The sequence below is a fragment of the Carcharodon carcharias genome, chromosome 12 (genome assembly GCF_017639515.1).
Source record: "Carcharodon carcharias isolate sCarCar2 chromosome 12, sCarCar2.pri, whole genome shotgun sequence".
Taxonomy (NCBI): Eukaryota; Metazoa; Chordata; class Chondrichthyes; order Lamniformes; family Lamnidae; genus Carcharodon; species Carcharodon carcharias.
The window spans coordinates 74,511,113-74,531,440 of record NC_054478.1 but is presented as its reverse complement, the minus strand read 5'-3'; the positions used below and the strand labels follow the sequence as shown (position 1 = coordinate 74,531,440).

Below are 20,328 nucleotides of genomic sequence, written 5' to 3'. Positions count from 1 at the left end.
ATAAATTCCATCATATTTCTCCTCTTTAGCTCTGAAGAAGAGTCACACGGATGCAAAACATTAACTCTTTTTCTTTCCACAGATGCTGTCAGACCTGTTGAGTTTTTCCAGCATTTTCTGTTTTTATTTCAATATTAAAGCATTTCAGCAACATGAACAGGATGGCTCAACTACATGGTCATAGTTTCTGGCTGCACCATGATTCCCAATACACACACATCACTTCCTCCTTTTTCTCTCTCCCAAAACCCAATCAATACCAGATCACTGTATCTGCATAAAGCCAAGAATAGAGAATAGACCAGGAACTCAAACTTATGTCATCTTAATTTATGTCTCTCATTTTACACCACAAACTTGCAGAATATTCCTGTTCAAAAACACGTTTGTTTCATTCTATACAGATATGAAAGGTGATCACATTGAAATTGCAGATTTGATTATCTTTTTATGAACTGCTCTACTAATGTAGTATTAGTATTTTAGTAATCGGTGGGAAATGTTAACTATTTTCACCAACTGACTATATTGCTTGGTTGTTTTAACAGAAACCTGCAAAGCAGCATGGCAAGACTCCTTTCTGACCTTAGCATAGATTGCACGAAAGCCAAACCCACATCCAGACTTACTAAAAACCTCCTGCAGGAATATGAGAAACAGCTACAGGATGATCCAGGTTTGAGCTCTGTGACAGTTTACCTTAAAAACCTGGATACTAATTCTGACCACGACACACAATCTTTATCATCATCATGTAAAATACCTGAATCTGAACCTTTGACCATTCCAATTCAACCTTATTTAACATCTGCAACCACAGAAATATACCAAAGTAATGTCCTGTCAGCAAAGTCTTCACCCACAAGCTTTTCTAGGTACAATGCACAGACTGAGAATCGTATTACTAGAAGACATGAGGACTCTAACCTGGATGAAACCACATACATTCCATTAGTTGGCAATGCCTCCAAGCAAGAAAATGAATCAGCCGAAAGGAGGAAATGTACACCACTACAATTAAATACTGGATCAAAGAAGTTACACTCTGACAATGAAAGTTCATGTAATGGAATGCCTCGTTTCCTGGATGGGTTAGAAAAGCCAGAAAAAGCTCTTCCTGAAGAAATACCCATCATTCACAAGTTAAAAGAGAAGACTGCAGTAAATGATTCATCAAGAATGGGAATGGCAATAGCAGAAAATGACCAGATTCACTTGAGATCTTTGGACATAACTGGTCTCGATTTTCCAGACAATATTATAGGCCTTCCCAAATCCAATTTCAATTTATGTACATCTCTCCCACATCAAAGAAACAGGACACAATTACATAACGACAAAGTATCAGCAATAGATTCAAGCTTCTCAAGTATTGATTATAGATCTATAAAATCTGGCTGGAGTATGTCATCTATTTCTTCATTTAATTCCTGTGATGAACAAGACTTCAGGAATAGTTTAGCAGCTCTAGATGCTAACATTGCAAGACTACAAAAGAGCTTGCAGCAGGACCTCGAGATAAATCGATCTCAAAATATTTAATGCTAAATTGACTTTTTTTGGAGGCCTTGTATTCTTTTGGCATCAATTTTTAACATGATATGATGTGTTATAATAGAATGTTATTTTTAATACAATGTGCCTTGAACTGCCCTATATATTAGGTAAGTTTTTATATTTTCTTTCTAGGAGGTGTCTTACAATCATGGATGTCACTTTTTTTGTAATTTCATTTTAATTTCAGAAAATAGACTGTGGTGCTTCTTTATTAGCTTGCTATCCAGAAACTTATGAAACTTATTTCAGGTGAAATCCGTTAATTTTGTACTTGGAAATTGTTAATTATAAAAATCAGGCTCTTTTAAGAGCGTATTACCTTTTCAAGGGTTTGTTTGCGTCACCTTGTTTGTACAGGCCATGATGCTTTCCGTTGACGATATGGGTGACTAATCAGTTTCTAAGCGTTTTAAGTATATCAGATTATACATCATTATATCGCTCCTAGGATACTATTTTCCTTCCCAACATCAGCATCCTTCTGAAGTGCCTATGCATGTTTTGGGAACTCATCAAACTGGAGATTAGGCTTACTTTACCTTACTTGGATGCTTCCAACATTATGCAGCATTTCACCAATCTAATTACTTCCTGTTTAACCCTGAATGGTGTTAGATACACTTTTGTAATTGCTAACAATTATAAATTAAAATCAGTTCAGAGATTTAACAGCTAGTTTGAGGGACCAACTGTCGCCAGGAGTTAGACACTAGCTTCTCACCTTTTTGAGGCCTACGTTCAAATCCAACTGAAATTGACAATGATATTTTCCTGAATCCTAGCTCAAAGTCCTGTGTGCAATGTGCCTGAGCAGACTTAATCCAACCCTTAGTTGGAGATACACCCAGAGATGGAACTACCCCCAGTTTGGCACTACTTTGGGAATCTCACTCAAATCTTGGGGTGACTTGAATGAGAAATGGAAAAGCTGATGCAGTGTTTTAGGACTGAGGCACAGTGTTCAAGCAGAGTGCATCTAACCATTGCTATATATCACCTTAAAGCACTTGATAATGTTGAGGCTGTACATAGAAGAGCCACAAGGTCAAATTATGGAGTTATGAAAAAATGGATAGAATTACACTATAATCCCAAAAGATTGGGAAAATCCCAGAATGTTATGCAATAAGTTAATTAATTTATTCAGTCACTGTAAATTGGTGGCCCAAAATTGAGGAAAGATTGGAGGTGCTTGGGTTATTAATCCTTTAAAGGAGGCCGCTGTTAGAGAATCATATGTAAGTTAGTAAACTGCTCAGGAAGCCATTCAAGTTCCCTGGCCCAATGCAATTGGTTGTCCCCCTGGGGGACATAGCAGATAAACAAAAATGCTACCTGTGAGTATTTTGCAATAGCTTAGAATGGAGACTCTTTAATATTATAGGAATCCCATCACCTATTTGATAGGGCTGCCCAAAAAATAAAAAATGCAAGCTGATAATTAAACAGACAGGAAAAGACAATTTGACTCATTAATCCTGTGTATAGTCATGCATTATGATTCCCAAATTCCCATTACTCCCTATCCACCAGCAGCATTGTAACCTCCTGCAAAACAAACAAACAATAAGCTGATGTAAAAAAAAATAGGCCAACTCTGGGAAAGTATACTGATCACTGAAGGCACTCAAAACAAGTTCCAGGTGACTCCAATAGCCGTGAGGCACATCACCCAATCTCCCCACCAACTTTTGTATGTATTGATATTATTCATAGTCAGGAGCTCATCCAGCTCTTTTTTTTAAAATCTTGATGCATGAGCTGACCAGTTGTTCCAAAGGCCAATGAGGTTTGCAATAAGTAAAACCTCCCGACATTTAACCTAATTCTGTGCTTGCATAACTAATACGCACGTCCCCTCCTTCTGCCTATCAAACCTAATTGGTTTGGCTAGTCCTCATTATTTTAAATGATACGATCAAAACTCCATTTTGTCTTTACTTTCCTACATTTTTTTTTCACCCATGAGATGTGGGTGTTGCTAGCAAGGCCAGGATTTATTGCTCATCCCTAATTGCCAACAAGGTGATGGTGAGCCACCTTCTTGAACTGCTCCAGTTGTGTGGTATAGGGTGCTCCTACAATACTGCTACAGGATTTTGACCCAGCAACGATAAAGGAATAGCAATATATTTCCAATTCAGGATGATGTGCTTGGAGAAAAATTTGCATGTGCTGATATTCCCATGTGCTTACCACTCTCGTTCTTCTAGACAGTAGAGGTTGTGGGTTTGGAAGGTGCTGTTGAGGAACCTTAGCAAGTTGGTGCAGTGCCCATTGTCGATAGTGCACATTGCCAATAGTATACATCGCAACCATGGTGTATTGGGGATGGAGGGAGTGAATGTTTGAGGTGGTGGGTGGAGTGTGATCAAGTCAGCTGCTTTGTCCTGAATGGTGCTGGGCTGCTTGTGTTGTTGGAGCTGCACCCAATCAAGCAAGTATACTACAAGCCAATTGTGATAACCAAGGACTTTAAGCTACATATCAGTTTGGTAGTTCTCTGAATCTTTCCTAGGATCTTCACATTGTCCAGCATGTGATAGAGCCAAAACCTGATATAGGATTCTGAGTGAAGTCTAACTAAGGTCTTCAACAAGGATACTATAATGCTTTTTGTTTAATATTGGATCATTCCAGCAATAAACCTGGATATTCCATTTTATTTTGCCGTAGCATCATGGTACTGGTCATGAACCTTTAGGGACTCATGCATTATAGCACTTAGGACACTTTCCTGTTCGACCATGCATAATGTACAAATTCCTGTCATTAATTCACATGTATAACATTACATTTATCTACATTAAATGTGCTAGATGTGGGCTGTTTCTTTATTACATCTAAATCTGTTTGTAGTCTTTTTTTCCAAAGATCGAACACTACGAATGTTTATGTCATCACTGAACCTACAGACAGGTTACTGATGTTAACATAAATAATGAAGTGCAATGACTGTTGCACAGATCCATGCAGGATCCTGCTTTTAACTAGCCTTTCTGCAGGAAGGGGCCTGTGCAAAGAACTATCTTCTGCCTATAAGAATGCAACTAATTGTTTATTCAATCCAGAATCTACCCTCCAACACTATAGGATTATCTTATAAAGAAACCTATCATGTGGCACCTGGTCAAAATCTTCTATAAAATCCAAGTATACTTTTTAACCTTTATCTACCATCTAGTAGGGGCTCGCAAGGAGACAGGGGACTATGCCAGAGTGAGACAGAGACCAAGTGAGTAGCGAATTAGGTTCACGTGCTAAGTTCTGTTTAGTCCTTTTCAGGTTTAAGTATAGATTAAGAATCAAGATCTGACATAATACTAACCTTTAAGTAAGTTAGGCTAGCTTGTTAAATAGAGAACTGCCTAGAGTGACAGTTATCTGACAAACATCTGAAAGCAGTTGGTTTAAGTGATGTTAATTACTATAGTAGAAAGCTTAACTAGCTAGTGACTCATCAGAGGGTCTATAAAAGAGTCTTTTCAAATCTCACAATCAGTAAGGGGCGCATGAGGCGACAGGCGAGAATGCCGGAGTGAGATGGGGACAAAGTGGGTAGCGAATTAGGTTCACTTAAGAATTTGGTGCACAGGGGAGGTATAGTATACATAGCAAGTATTCTAAGTTAATTAACTAATATAAATAACAATGGCAGGACAGGTGCTACGTTGCAGCTGTGGAATGGAGCTGCCTCGGGGTGATTGCTGTGCTCTTTGCACAGGCCCCGACTCTCCATCCTCCCCCCGCCCGCACAGGTAGTGCTGAGTGCTCAGCTCCATGCCTGCCCCTGCCTGCTCCCACCCAGCCCACCCGACATAGGTAAGATTCAGCCCAGAGCATGAGAGGAAGCTAGCTAGAAATGTAAAAATGGACAACAAGAGTTTCTACAGGTATTTAAAAAGGAAAAGAGTAAGTTAAGTGAGTGTTGGTCCCCGAGAGTGACATTGGGGAGTTGATAGCTAATAAGGAAATGGCGGAAGAAATGAACAAATATTTTGTTTCTGTGTTCACTATAGAGGATACAAAAAACAGTCCAGTAATAGTTACAAATCAGGAGGTGAATGGGAGAAAGGAATTTGGTGAAATTGAGATCATTAGGGAAATGGCGCTGAGAAAATTGATGGAGCTGCAGACTGGCAAGTCTCTGGGTCCCGATGGACAACATCCTAGGGTCTTAAAAAAGGTGGCTAATGAGGTAGTCGATGTGCTGGTGTTAATTTTCTAAAATTCCCTAGATTCTGGAAAGTTTCCATCAGATTGGAAAGTAGCAAATATAACCCCTCTATTCAAGAAAGGAGAGAAGCAGAAATCAGGAAATAATAGGCCAGTTAGTTTGTCGTGGGGAAGTTATTAGAATTGATCATTAAGGAGGTTATAGCTGGGTACTTAGTAGAGCTCAAGGCAATTGGGAAGAGTCAGCATGGTTTTGTGAAAGGAAAATCATGTTTAACCAATTTATTGGAGTTTTTTGAAGGAGTAGCATGCACAGTGGATAAAGGGGAGCCTGTAGATGTACTGTACTTGGATTTCCAGAAGACATTTGATAAGATGCCATATCAAAGATTATTAACGAAAATAAAAGCGCATGGTGTAGTGGGTGACATATTAGCATGGATAAAAGATTGGCTGGCTGGCTGGTAGGAAGCAGAGAGTATGCATAAGTGGGCCTTTTCCTGATTGGCGGGATGTGATGAGTGGAGTCCCACAGGGGTCTGTACTGGGGCCTCAATTTTTTACTATGTACATCAATGACTTAGATGAAGGGAGTGAGTACGTGGTAGCTAAATTTGCAGATGACACAAAGATAGATAGAAAAGTATGTTGTGAAGAGGACATGAGGAGGTTGCAGATGGATATTGATAGGTTGAGTGATTGGGCAAAGATCTGGCAAATGGAGTTTAATGTGGGAAAATATGAAGTTGTTCACTTTGTCAGGAAGAAAAAAAAAGGCAGAGTATTACTTAAATGGAGAACAGCTGCATAATTCTGAGGTGCAGAGGGATCTAGATGTTCTAGTACATGAGTAAGAAAATGTTAGTATGCAGGTACAGCAAATAATTAAGGCTAATGGAATGCTATCCTTTATTACAAGAGGGATTGAACATATAAGTAAGGATGTTATGCTTCAGTTATACAGGGCATTGTTGAGACCGCACCTCGAATACTGTGTGCAGTTTTCGCCTCCTTATTTAAGGAAGGATGTAAATGCATTGGAGGCGGTTCGAAAGAGGTTTACTAGATTGATACCTGGAATGGGTGGGTTGTCTTATGAGGAAAGTTGGACAGACTGGGCTTGTTTCCACTGGAGTTTAGAAGAGCGAGGGGTGATTTGATTGAAGTATACAAGATCCTGAACCGCCTTGACAAGGTGGATGTCGAAAGGATGTTTCTGCTTGTGGGTGAGTCCAGAATTAGGGGGGCACTGTTTTAAAATTGGTGATTGCCCTTTTAGGACAGAGATGAGGAGAAACTTTTTCTTTGAGGGTTGTGCAACTTTGGAATTCTCTGCCTCTGAAGGTGGTGGAAGCGGGGTCATTGAATATTTTTAAGGCAGAGGTAGATTGATTCCCTTGCCGAACAAGAATCTAAGGTTATCGGGGGTAGATGGGAATGTGGAAATCGAAATACAAAAAGATCAGCGACGATTATCTTGAATGGTGGAGCAGGCTCGAGGGGCTGAATGGTTCCTCTTTCTTATTTTCTTATAAATTGCAAAACTAGAAGTAGAGAGGGCTTTAAACTAAACAAAGGAGGTGAGGGATCAAGCTTGGGTAGATGTAGCCATTCAAGGCAAGAGACCATAATAGTAATATGGGAAATGAGGGTCATAGAATAGCCGGAAGAAACAGATAAAACCTAAGAATACACCACTAGGCAAGACTAGAGCCAGGATTTTCCCCTCCCATTTCTGGTGGGGATCATAGTGGGCAGGAGCAGAAAATGTCATCAGGAGATAACAAAAATCAGTTTCATGTTGTCCTAAAACTAGTTTGCGATCGTCAATGGTGGGCCACATTTCCCACCTATGCATGTCAGAAAGCTAATTTCAATACATTAGAATTTCATTATAAGCACTGCTCACTGGAATCATCTACCCCTATGCTGGATCATGAGCTCATGTTGGTGTGGTTGTATGCCGATGTTTCACAACTGTACATAAGTGACATGCACATGGTGACCTGCACTTCGCTTGGTACTTCATGGTTGTTTGCCAACCTTGCTTTGGGTGTCAATCGTGGTCATCCATGCCAAATTCAGAAGCAGTACCACACTTTTAGGGAGGCTCACGGGCACATCTCTACCTTCCTTGGGGAAGGGGGAGAAGTGGCCTCAAGCAAGAAAAGACACTGCAGGGTGAGGATATACTGGGTAAGGTAGTGGGGGGGTCTCCCAGGGTGTGTGTGGGGGCACATGTTGATCCGTGCAAGGGGCTTTAAGATGGTGAGGGCTGAGCAAGCAGTTTCCAGAGGAGAATGAGGCCAGATGGAGAATCTGAGGGTGTGTGAGAGAGAGTGAGTGGTGATGTCCCTTGAGCTGACAGTGAGTAAGAAGCCAGTGAATGTGTGATGGGCTTCTGAGTGTTGAGTTTAGAATGATGAGATGGTTGACTTACCCTGGTGGCACAGATGAGATCATTCATCCTCTTTCTGCACCTGATGGCAAACTTCTTGTGTGCAGCATTGGCACTGACCGTCAGTGCCTCCCAAACCGGAGTGGTGAGATTGTTGGACCTCCTGCAGTCAGAGGTAGAGGACATCACAGCGGGCCTCCAAAAGGCATTCCAGTGACGAGTCACTGAACTCTTCTTGGCTTTCAGGGCCATGTCTTCACTGGAGCAGTCCTGGGCTGCAAGCATTGAGAACCATATGTGCAGCTGCAATTTAGATATGACACCCAGAGTGAGAAAGTGGTGAGGTAACAGCATGGTGGGCGATTCGGAGGCTGCCTGCCAGTGATTCCTGTTTCCTGTGGCTGAATAATTAATGAGATGGGAAGTAGACGATACGGCACAAAAACTCGTCCTTGCAGCTGGCTGGAAAAATGTCCTTTTCACTGCCGCCACCGCACTTAGTGCAATTCAGGGAAAAAACATGGGAAAGCATTTTTTCTTTGATTCTAGTTCTTTTATGATGTATAATGGTTGTCCTTACATTTCTTTGCCAATAATAGTAAATTACTCATAATTGCAGTGGTGTAACTTAACATTAATTTATAACTAAGATAAATCTACATCTTAAAATGCAACTGCAAAGTATCTTGTTGAAATTCACCATTGCAAATTTCCCACCGGTAACTTTATACCTCCAAGATTTTTTTTTGCCATATCCATAATGAATTAAAATCTTGCATCTTGTTTACAAAACATTTCTTCCTGTTACCATTTTATTACATTTATGCCAACCTTTTTCCATTTATAAATTGTTTAAACTGTCTGAATAAACCTGTCACTGTAATTACACCTTCTGGCCAGTGATTGGCACTGTATCACCAGACTTGTGCTGCTGAATTCTTCAGTCTGTACTGCACATAAACTCCTATGCTTTAGCCAACTTCTCCAGTTCAAAAATTGCTTTAAGTTTTGGTATTTTTGTATAAATTTATTATATCCCTTGACACCAACTGCATCCCTCACACCGGTAACTGGCTGAGGTTGAACCAGACTGTTGTAACTTTGTTATATTTAACCCCAAGGTTCATGTCATTATGAAGATTATTTCACCTCTGTAACATCACCCAACTCCGCTCTTCCCTCAGTTTATTTGCTGCTGAAACCTTCATTCATGCGACCTGACTATTCCATTGCACTTTTCGTCTACCTGATTCTACCACTCATGCACTTGAGACTGTTCAAAGCTATGTTGCCCGTTTCCTAACTCGCACCAAGCACCTCTCGCTCATTTCCACAATGTTTGGCCCAAGTTAAGCAGTGCCTCCATTTTAAAATTCTCAGCCTTGTTCTCAATTTCCCCCAGGCTCTTGTCCCTCTCTACCTTTGTGATCCCCTCCAGTCTTGCAGCCCCCATTAGATTTCTGCACTCTGCCAATTATAGCCTCATAAGCCTTCCCAAGTTGGAGCTCCGCCTTCAGTTGCCAAGATCCTAAGCTCTGGAATTCCCTCTCCCTCCACCTCTTTATTTATTTATTTTTCCTCCTTTTTAAAACACTCCTTGAAATTTACCTCATTAACTAAACTTTTGGTCATCTAATCTCCTTGTGTGGTTTGGTGTCAAATTTTGTTTGATAATGCTTGTAAAGTAACTTGGGAGGCTTTTTATTGCATTGATGGTGCTGTATAAATGCATGTTGTTATAGAATTAATTATCTGAATGTGTTTCAAGATTCCATTCCAAAATTGATTTAAAAAGTTAGGCAAAGGCAGAGTGTAAAATAGCACACGATGATGTCAGGTGAGTGTCCCGACGTCATCGCACATTTCGCTCAGTGGGCGCAGGCGGGAGGCAGAGCCGCGCCCTCCATCAATTACAAGGCCAGTTAAGGCCGTTAAAAAGACAATTATTTTATATTGCCTGTGCGATTTCATGCCTCATCCAAGGGTGGGATAAAAGGGAAGTGTGAGTAGTGAGGAGTTTTGGAGATAGTTTGCTACTGGTTGCTCATCTCTATTCGGGGCTTAATTCTTAGCATTTCCAGGCTTCATTTCAGGACTTATTCGTCTCTGCAAGGCCCATGGAGGATTCGGACCATCTGGACCCTTTTTCTGGTATCAGACAGCCTTCTGTTACCCTGGTAATGGGGAGTGTGGTCTCCGCTGGTGGCACCTCTTCTGAGGAGGAAGAGAGGGGCAGAGGGAGACGAGGCCACGTGTTCCAGTGCAGCCTTCAGCAGAGGGACCTGTGGGAGGAGAGGCACACGCACAAGGGGCGTTGGGGCCAGCAGGAAGTCCAAGGCGGAAGGGGCCACTGAAGACACCACTATCCTGCTTTTAAGGTTTAGAGGCAGTGATGCAGCTACCTATATGTCTGAGGTGCTATGCCGAAGGAGGCTCTGCCTCTCAAAGAAGACCGTGACCTCCGTTTGCCAGATGATTGGGCCTGAGATCAGCTCCAACTGTGTGGGTGGACACTCCATGCCAGTGGCTCTGAAGGTCCACAATGGCCCTCAACTTCTTTGCCTCTGGATCTTTCCAAGGATCAGTGGGGGATCTGTGTGGAGTCTTTCAATCAGCTGTCCACAGCTGCATCAAACTGGTGACAGAAGCTCTGTTCAGGCAGGTATTGACCTTTATTCTATACGGACAAGGCCAGCCAGGCTGAGCGAGCCAGACGCTTCGCAGCGATTGCTGGGTTCCCCTGCACCCAGGGTGCCATCAACTGCACACGTGGTCATCAAGGCGCCAGTGGGTCAGCCGGATGCTATCAGCAGGAAGGGATTCCACTCCATGAACATGCAGATAGTGTGTGACCACAGGATGCATATTCTGCAAGTCTGTGCAAGGTACCCTGGCAGCTCCCATGACGCTTACATCCTCAGACACTCCCAGGTGCCGAGGCTCTTCAGTGCTCTAGTCCAATTGGATGGATGACTTCTAGGTAATGAGGGCTATCCCTTGAAAAGATGGCTTATGACGCCTCTCCACCACCCAAGAACAGAGTCAGAGCAGCGTTACAATATGACTCATGCCCCCACAAGGACGGTGGTAGAGGGGACAACAGGTCTTCTCAAGATGCGCTTCCGATGCCTGGGCCATTCAGGGGGTGCACTACAAAACCCCCCAGAGTGGGTGTCATTGATTGTGGATGGCGCAGCAGGCAACCACTATTTGGCACTGGCAAGGGGATCTCACGGGAGCAAAAGGGTCTTGAAACAGCTGCACAGGCCACAGATGATGGATCCAGTGGTGTCAGAAGAGGATCATAGGAGAACACTGAGGGCATGGAGGCAGACCCTGGTAACCTCCAGGGAGCAGGAACACCAGGGACGCCTTGATCCAATGCTATTTCAACTAGGCTACCAAAGACCTGCTTCCACCTCATGCCAGGGCTGCTGCCTCCATACCGGATGTTTGAACTGACGCTTTTATTTGCACCCAAAGTCTACTCAATGCATGTGTAATAAAGTATCCAGTCATTCACGTCCAGCATTAAATACTGGCGTACCCTGCACCAGAAAGAAGAAAGGTGAAACGTACTCAAGCCATCAGAACCAAAGCATATTTAATGTTATTGTCACTTTGAAAGCACACCAGCAGACATATAAACCAAATATAAAGGAACAGAAAATTACCCATGAACTGTGCCTCTTGTGCTCATGATGCCTTTAACTTACGCTTCCAAGTGCTACGTCTTGGTGCCCCTCGCCTCTCGCCTGCACCGGCATTGAAGACAGCCTGCTGACTCTGCTCTCGTCTTGGCCTTGATAACCTTGGCGGTCGTCCTCTGATCAGTGGACCCTGTGCTGGCCCTGCCTGGAAGGGAGCAGCCAGCACCACAGCTGGCATCTCCCCAGACATCACAGCCCCATCAGGTGCCATGGTCATTGACGGAGGAGCTGCTGTCATCCAGTGTGCCCTGAAAGGAGCCCACAGAGACAACAAGCAGATCGTGTGCCAATGAGAGGTCGCTCTGGACCTCCTTGCACACCATTGGACTGGTGCCTAGCTGCGAAACTGGGTTCCCTCATCCATCTCCCACGCTGGCACTGACCACCTGAGGTCATTGCCTGTGTGAAGGCTTTCAGATCCAAGCGCAACTCCAGGAACCCCGATTCTGTCCCTGGAGCTGCCTCTCCATGAGATTTGCCACTCCCTCAATGGAGGATGCAGTGTGCCCGGCCATGAGGGTCAACTCAGTGCTCATGCTCCACATGGTTTCCTCCATCATGGAGACCATGGTATGCAGACCCTCATGGATCTCTGCCAGATCCTGCCACGCATCCCGCTGGACATCCAGTATCTGCTGCCTAATGGACAACTCCAGAGGCTCATCATCTGCCTTCAACTGAGCATCCTAATGCCTAGCAGTCCTCTGACTGCTGGTGCCCTGAGCACTCTCTGCCTCCGCCTGCACCTCAAGCGAGTGTGAATTGCCCTCACCAACATTCTATCCACTTATCTAATGCCACTGAGGTGCTCTTAACTGTGCTGGTGGCTGATTCAGAGAGCGGGTGTGACACAGGTGCAAATGAAGCCTGGTGGTCCTCCAGCGTCAGAGGTGGCCCTTTGGGGTCCAGAGAGCGAGTGCGTGCTGGCGAATCTAAGGGAGAACAAGGACATGTCATTAGTTAGATCATCACTCTGTCACTGTGCATGCCAGGCACCCTGGTAAGATAATGGAGATCTGCATCACAGTGCCATCGTCTTTCAATGACTCCACGTTTGATGCTCCCATCAATGAAGAGATTACACTAGAATGGTTGCACAATACAAAACTGTCTCCTCTCTGCAATGTGATCTCACCTTCGTCTGGCACCCCCGCCTTTATACAACCAGTTGCACGTGGAACATGTCGGCTCTCCAGCTCAAGGTCATCCTGCTCGAATCTGGTTGGGCGGCAGGTTGGGCAAGCCTCCGTCTGTCTGTGATCTCTCCAGCTGATTATGGCTTGTCTTCACCTGAAAGAACAGCGGAGCATTGATTAGTCCACCTTGTACCTGCAGTGCTCTTGCAGCCTGGCCAACCCCAGCTGAGGAACACACTCATAGGGCACATCCGAGTTGTGCCCCTCAAGCCACAAGGCACTCAGTCCAAGCAGCCAGGGCACACCATCTTGTTCAGCTCCGGCGTCACTGACAGTTGGCACTCAGACTCCAGCACCCCTGAGGTCCACAAGAGGACAACCACACCTTAACACTTCTGCACAATGACCCCTGCCAACACGGTAGCCACCCTTCCTGAGCAGCAAGTCACTGAACCTCTTCCGGCACTGGACCCATATGCGCCATACCACGTCATGGCTGCTAACCAATGTTGCAACTTCCTCCCTTGCCCTCATTGTGCGGTGGCCTCCTCCCACCTTTTGGGGACAAGGGTGCCCCTCCTGGCAGCCACCTCCTCCAGGAGGACCGTGAGGCAATCATCTGAAAAACGGGAGGCCGAATGCTCACCTGACCTACCCTCCCGTCTGCCGTGTCCAGCTGCATTCGACTCCACAACTTGAATGTTGAAGATGCAGAGGAGACATTCTTCTGTGGCAGCCTTCCAGGGGCTGCTGGGGCCGTTTTTAAACTGACCGCCAGGTTGCCATCAGACCCTGAGGCCGCCAGGCACCTGCCTTCGCCCATCCCACCTCGACCAGTGAGGAACCGCGTTTCACACTGGGTGAGCCTCAAATGGCCCACCAGCGCGAAATCACGGTCAGAGGCCGATCGTGGGCGGCAGGCCATTTCCTGGCCGCTCCCGGACTCACGGACGGTGCCCACCCACTGTCGTTTCCCCGCCTTCTCCCTGTCACCCAGATAACAGCCTAATTCCCTTTTGAATGCTTCAATTGAACCTGCTTCCACCATACTCTCAGGCAGTAAATTCCAGACTCTAACCACTTGCTGTGAAATGTACTATCAGCACACCCCACTAAAAACCAACTCCTGACCCCACCATCCTTATAAACTACAGCCCCTTCTCCAATCTTGCTTTCCAAAGTCCTTAAATATGTCGCCTCACAAACCCATGCTCATCTTTTCTGGAATTTCATGTTTGAATTTCTCCAATTAAGTTTCCGCCCATGCCACAGTACTGAGACAACTCTTGTCGAAATCACAAATTACACCCTTCATGACTGTAACAAAGGCTAACTATCCCTCCATGTCCTTCTTAAGCTGTCTGCAGCCTTTGACACAATTGACTACACCATCCTCCTCTAACAACTCTCCACTGTTGTCTAGCTGAGTAAGACTGAGTGTATGACCTCAACAGAGTGTGAGAGTTTGGTGAGCTGAGGGAAACTTAAATATCTTTCAAAAAATCTAATATTGTTTGTACTTAACATTTAACTGCAAGTACGGTTTAACTGCAACATTTAACTGCAAGTACGGTTTAACTGCAACATTTAACTGCAAGTACGGTTTAACTGCAACATTTAACTGCAGGTACGGTTTAACTGCAACATTTAACTGCAGGTACGGTTTAACTGCAACATTTAACTGCAAGTACGGTTTAACTGCAACATTTAACTGCAAGTACGGTTTAACTGCAACATTTAACTGCAAGTACGGTTTAACTGCAACATTTAACTGCAAGTACGGTTTAACTGCAACATTTAACTGCAAGTACGGTTTAACTGCAACATTTAACTGCAAGTACGGTTTAACTGCAACATTTAACTGCAAGTACGGTTTAACTGCAACATTTAACTGCAAGTACGGTTTAACTGCAACATTTAACTGCAAGTACGGTTTAACTGCAACATTTAACTGCAAGTACGGTTTAACTGCAACATTTAACTGCAAGTACGGTTTAATTGCAAGTACTGTTTAAATTCTAAGTCTCATCCAGGGCTAAGCAGGGAGATAGAAGCTATCCACTGGCAGCAGCTGAAATAGTTAATTAAGGAAACTAGCTTGAACTGGTCTTGCTGTACCTGAGCTCAGCTAGTCCCTTTGTTTAGAACATATAAATTCAGACATTTTCAGTGATCAGCACTGAGTGTGAGAGTTTGGTGAGCTGAGGGAGTTTAGTGAGGAGGAGGGGGAAGTGCTTCTCTGCGTTTTCTAACTTTTTCACCCTGTAGGAACTGGTTCTTGCTCTACCACAGGGGAAGAAGCTAGCTGTTTGGTGAGTATTTGATACGTGGTCAAGGTCTATTCTATTCCTAAGGTTTAAAATAGTATAGGAATTTGTGATAAGACTCAAAAATATATAGAGAAAAATAAATAATTGAATAAGGTAATTAAGTAATTAATTAAAGCACAGAAGTATGGCAGGACAGGTGATGTGTCATGACTGCAGCATGTGGGAGCTCCTGGATACCAGTGTTATCCAGGGCAAGAACATCTGCAGTGTCTGTGGCTTGAGGAGCTTTGGCTCAGAGTCATTAAGCTGGAGGCTGAGCTGCAGACATTGCGAGTTACCTGGAAGCTTTGTACCAGGAAGTGGTCATACATCCATTAGGACAGGGTCTTCTAACTTGGAGGGTGTGACTGTAGCTGGGGCAGATAATGTGAGGCAGGCATGCAGGAGTGTCAACATCTGCAATTATCCAACAGGTTTGAGGTTCTTTTGGCTTGTATGGATGAGAGTGAGGGCTGCAGAATGGATGAGCTGACTGGCTTCCGGTACCACAGTGCCATGGTCAATCAAGTGGGGCAAGCACAAAGGAATGTAGTGGGAGTAGGGGACAGGTAAAGTGAGGGGAATTGACACTGTTCTCTGTAGAAAGGAGTGAGAGTCCAGACAGCTATGCTGCCTGCCCAGTGTCAGGATTTGAGACACTTGCTCAGGGCTGAAGAGGAACATGCTGTGGGAGGGGGAGGATCCAGTGGTCATGGTCCATGTAGGTACCAATGACACAGTCAGGATGAGGAAAGAGGTTCTGCATAGTCAGTGTGAGGAGTTAGGCATCAAATTAAGGAGAACCTCAAAAGTAATAATTTCTGGATTATTACCTGAGCCTTGTGCCAATTGGCTTAGGACAAATAAGATGAGAGAAATGAATGTGTGGTTCAAAGACTGGTGTGGGAGAAGTGGGTTCCGCTTCATGAGGCACTGGCACCAGCATTGGGGAAAGTGGAATCTGTACCGTTGGGACAGCTTACACCTGAACCGTGCTAGGACTAGTGTCCTCACAAGCCACATAACTAGGGAAGTAGAGAGGGTTTTAAACTAAATAGTTGGGGCAAGGGATCAAATTTAGAAAGATGTGGTAAACCAAAGAGTAGAGACAAGGCAAGAGAGAAAGGTACTAGTACGGGAAATGATAAACAGACAGTGACAGGAAGGGACAGAGTGTACAGATCTAAGGGAAGAATTTTACCCTTGGCGTGCAGGCTCGGCAAGGGTGGGCGGGGATGGGGGTGGGGTTCGGGAAACAGACCGTCGTCCACGATCGGCAATGCACCACGGTTTTACACAGGCCCAATGGCAACTTGGTGACTGATTCAAATGTGGCTTCGGCAGCCCCTGGAAGGCTGCCACCAAAGGACGTGGAAGTCATGTGCATGGATGCTGCAGCAGGTGGACATGGCAGGTGGACAGGCAGGTCAGCGTGGCAGTCGGCCCTGTGTTTTTCAGATGAGTACCTCAGTGCCCTCCCTGGAGGAGGTGACAGCCAGGAGAGAAACACTTGTCCCCAAGGATGGGAGGAGGAGGCCCCTCCACCTCACCAAAAAGGCCTGGGAGGAGGTGGCATCCAGGGTTAGCAGCCACGATGTGATGAGGGGCACATAGGTCCAATGCTGGAAACACTTTAACGATCTCCTATGATTGGGAAGGGTGAGTACCATGCTGGCATGGCTCACTTTTGCAGAGCAGATAAGAGCTGCCCATCCCCCCTTGGGCTTCAGAGGTGTTACAGTGCGAGTGGCAAAGATCAATGAGGCTGGACCTGGCCAAGGGGGTGAGCCCTGGCTACTTGGACTGAGTGCCATGCGACTCCAGGGTCACGAATGTGCTGAGCCCTGCAAGGTGTTCCTCAGGTGGGATTGGCCAGGATGCAATGGAGCTGCAGGTAGAGGGCAGACTAATCAATGCTCCTCTATCCTTCCAGAAGAAAACATCCCATAACAATGCAGAGAGATCGTGGACTGGCGGGGGACCCCCACACGTCCTCATCTTCAGTGGATACAAGCAGGAGAACCTGGAACAAGCGGTTGCGGTGAGGTTGGGTGCCAGAGGGAGGTAAGAATGCAGTGCACTGAGGTGAGAATGTGGCTTCTTGAAACCATTGCAGTGTAGTCTGTTTATTGATGAGAGCCCATTGATAATGAAAAGACGAGGGCACCATGATGCAGATCTCTGTCTCATTAGGGTGCCAGGCATGCACACTGACAATGTAATAACTTAAACTAATCCCATGTCCTTCTTCTCCTTTTTAGGCTCACCAGCAGCCCCTCGTTGTGAGGAGTCTGAAGGCCCAGCCCTGACTCCTGAGGACCAGCACGCTGAGCACACACCAGCGTCACACCCTCTCTGTCAAGCAGGCACCAGCGTAGATACCAGCACCGCGGTGGACATAAGATCAGCGTCTAGTTTCTCGGTGCACATTGGTGAGGCCACTTCACACTCACTTGAGGTGCAGCCGGAGGGAGAGAGTGCCAGGATGCTGGCAGTCAGAGGACTGCTGGGGAACAGGACAACGCTCAGTCAATGGCTGACAATGGGCCTCTGGAGTCGACCTTGAGGCAGCAGCTGCTGGATGTCCAGCAGGGTGTGCGGGAAGATCTGGCGGAGATACATGAGGGTATGCATGCCATGGTGTCCATTCTGGAGGAGTCCATGCAGAGCGTAAGCACTGCATTGACCCTCATGGCCAAGCGCAATGACACCTCTGTGGAGAGAGTGATGACTCCCAGAAAGAGTCTCCTCTAGGGACTCAATCAGGGGTTCCTGGGGATGCACTCAGACCTGCAAGCCGTCACACCGGCAATGACCTCAGCTGGTCAGTGTCAGTGTGGGTGTTGGATTGGGCACCCAGTATCCCAGCTAGGTGCCCATTCATCAATGGTGAGCAGGGAGGTCCAGAGCAACCTGACATTGGCTTACAAGCTGCCTGTCATCTCTGCGGGCTCCTCTCGGGACACTCTGGATGACAGCAGCAGCTCCTCCACCCCTCTGCCAGTGACTGGAATCTGATGAGGCTGCGGTGACTGGAGAGATGCCAGCCATGGCACTGGCCGTTCCCTCTCAAACGGGGCCAGCACGGGCCAGAGGATGCCTGCCAAGGCCAGCAAGACAGCAGAGCGAGCAGGCTGTGTCCAATGCCGGTGCCAGCGAGAGGGAAGCAGCTAGACGGAGTACTCACAAGCGAAAACTTAAAGCACCTTAAACACAACACAGCCTGATCATGGGTGATATTTGTTTCCCACATTTTTCTAATTTTTTTTAATGGTGTGATGTAAAACACCAGTGAATGATATTTTTTGCTATGTTTGTCACTCAAGAAGTAAATGAGATTTTTTTTTGCAACTAGCCTCTGGATGATTCATTTGCTCTGCAGGTGCAGGGTAAACCATGATGTTATGATGGACATGTGACTCCTTACACTATGTGCCACTACAATAAAGTTTATGTTGTTCACCAAGGAACTGGTCCTGTCAGGGATTGAATATGGAGCCTGCAGCCCTGGCATGTGGTGGTGGTTCTTATTTGGTCAGCTAGCTGAAGGAGTGTTGGATCAAAGCTTTCTGGGTGTCCCTGCCTCTGTGGAGGTTACCCAGGTCTGCATCTATGCCCTCAGCATTCTCCTGACCGTGCTCATCCACGGACTCACTCCTGGACTCACCATCTGTTGCCTGTGCAGCTGCGTCAAGATTTTCTTCCTCCACTGCATCTCCCCTTTCCAGTGCCAGATTATGTAGAGCGCAGCATGAAACCACTATCAGTGACACACAATCTTGGGGGTATTGCAGTGCACCCCCTGAACGAACCAGGCACTGGATACGTATCTTGAGAAGACCATTGGTTCTCTCTACCACCGCCCTTGTGGAGGCATAGCTCCTATTGTATCACTGCTAGCCCTCTGTTCTTGGGTGGCGGAGAGGCATCATGAGTCACCTTTTGAGCAGATAGTCCTTGTCACCCAGCAGCCATCCATCCAGCCAGGCTGAAGCACTGAAGAACCTCAGCATCTGGGAGTGTCTCAGGATGTAAGCGTAATGGGATTTGCCAGGGTACCTTGCACAGACTTGCTGAATCTGCATCTTGTGATCACACACCATCTACATGTACATGGAGTGGAATCCCTTCCTGTTGACAAAGGCTCCCGGCTCATCCGCTGATGCCTTGATGGCCACGTGGGTAATCGATTGCACCCTGGATATGGGGGAACCCAGCAATCGCTGCTGAAGCCTCTGACTCACTCTGCCTGGCTGGCCTTGTCCATACAATAATGAATGAAAGTAAATGCACGCCTGAACAGAGCATCTGTCACCAGCTTGACAGAACTGTGGACAGCTGATTGGGAGACTCCACATAGATCCCCCACTGAGCCCTGAAAAGAACTAGATGCAAAGAAGTTTAGGGCCACCATGACCTTCAGAGCCACTGGCATGGGGTGTCCATCCACACAGTCAGAGCTGATCTCAGTTCCAATCCTCTGATAGATGGAGATCACTGTCTCCCTTGAGATATGGAGCATCCTTCAGCATTGCACCTCAGACATATTGAGGTAGCTGCATCGCTGCCTGTAAACCCTGGCAGCAGGATAGTGGTATCTTCTGTGGCCCCTTCCGCCTTGGCCTTCCAGTTGGCCCTGCGCTCCTTGTGCCTGCACCTCTCCTCCCACAGGTCGCTCCCCTGGAAGCTGAACAAAGACACCTGGCCTCCTTCCCCTTCTGGCCCTCTCTTCCTCCTCAGAGGAGGTGCTGCCAGTGGAGACCACAATCCCCATCACCAAGGTAAGGGAAGGCTGTTTGATACCTGGAAGGCCCCACGCGGTGTGAATCCTCCAGGGGCTTGGAAGACAACACTGAGTCCTGAACTGAAGCCTCTAAATGCTCAGAATGCAGCACTGAAGTGAAATGAAGCTGTCCTGTTCACAGAAGCAAGTAGCAGCAAGTGATATCCAAAACTACTCACTCTCTTCGTTTTGTGAAGCCCACTAAACCCCTCTTGTCCTGCCTGTGGATAAGGTTTTGCAAATTGCGGTCTGTCCGTTT

General features: G+C 45.9%; 1 protein-coding gene across 6 annotated transcripts in view; it reads left to right on the top strand.

Moving 5' to 3' along the window:
* ccdc14 (coiled-coil domain containing 14) overlaps window positions 1-4,399 on the top strand; it is an 88,477-nt gene extending 84,078 nt beyond the window's left edge. For all 6 annotated transcript variants that reach the window (XM_041201623.1, XM_041201622.1, XM_041201626.1 and 3 more), the window contains one exon: window positions 549-4,399. In XM_041201623.1, the coding sequence (XP_041057557.1) occupies window positions 549-1,542 (994 nt within the window). In that variant the 3' untranslated portion in view covers window positions 1,543-4,399. The remainder of the gene's footprint in view (window positions 1-548) is intronic.
* Window positions 4,400-20,328: the final 15,929 nt, after the last annotated feature.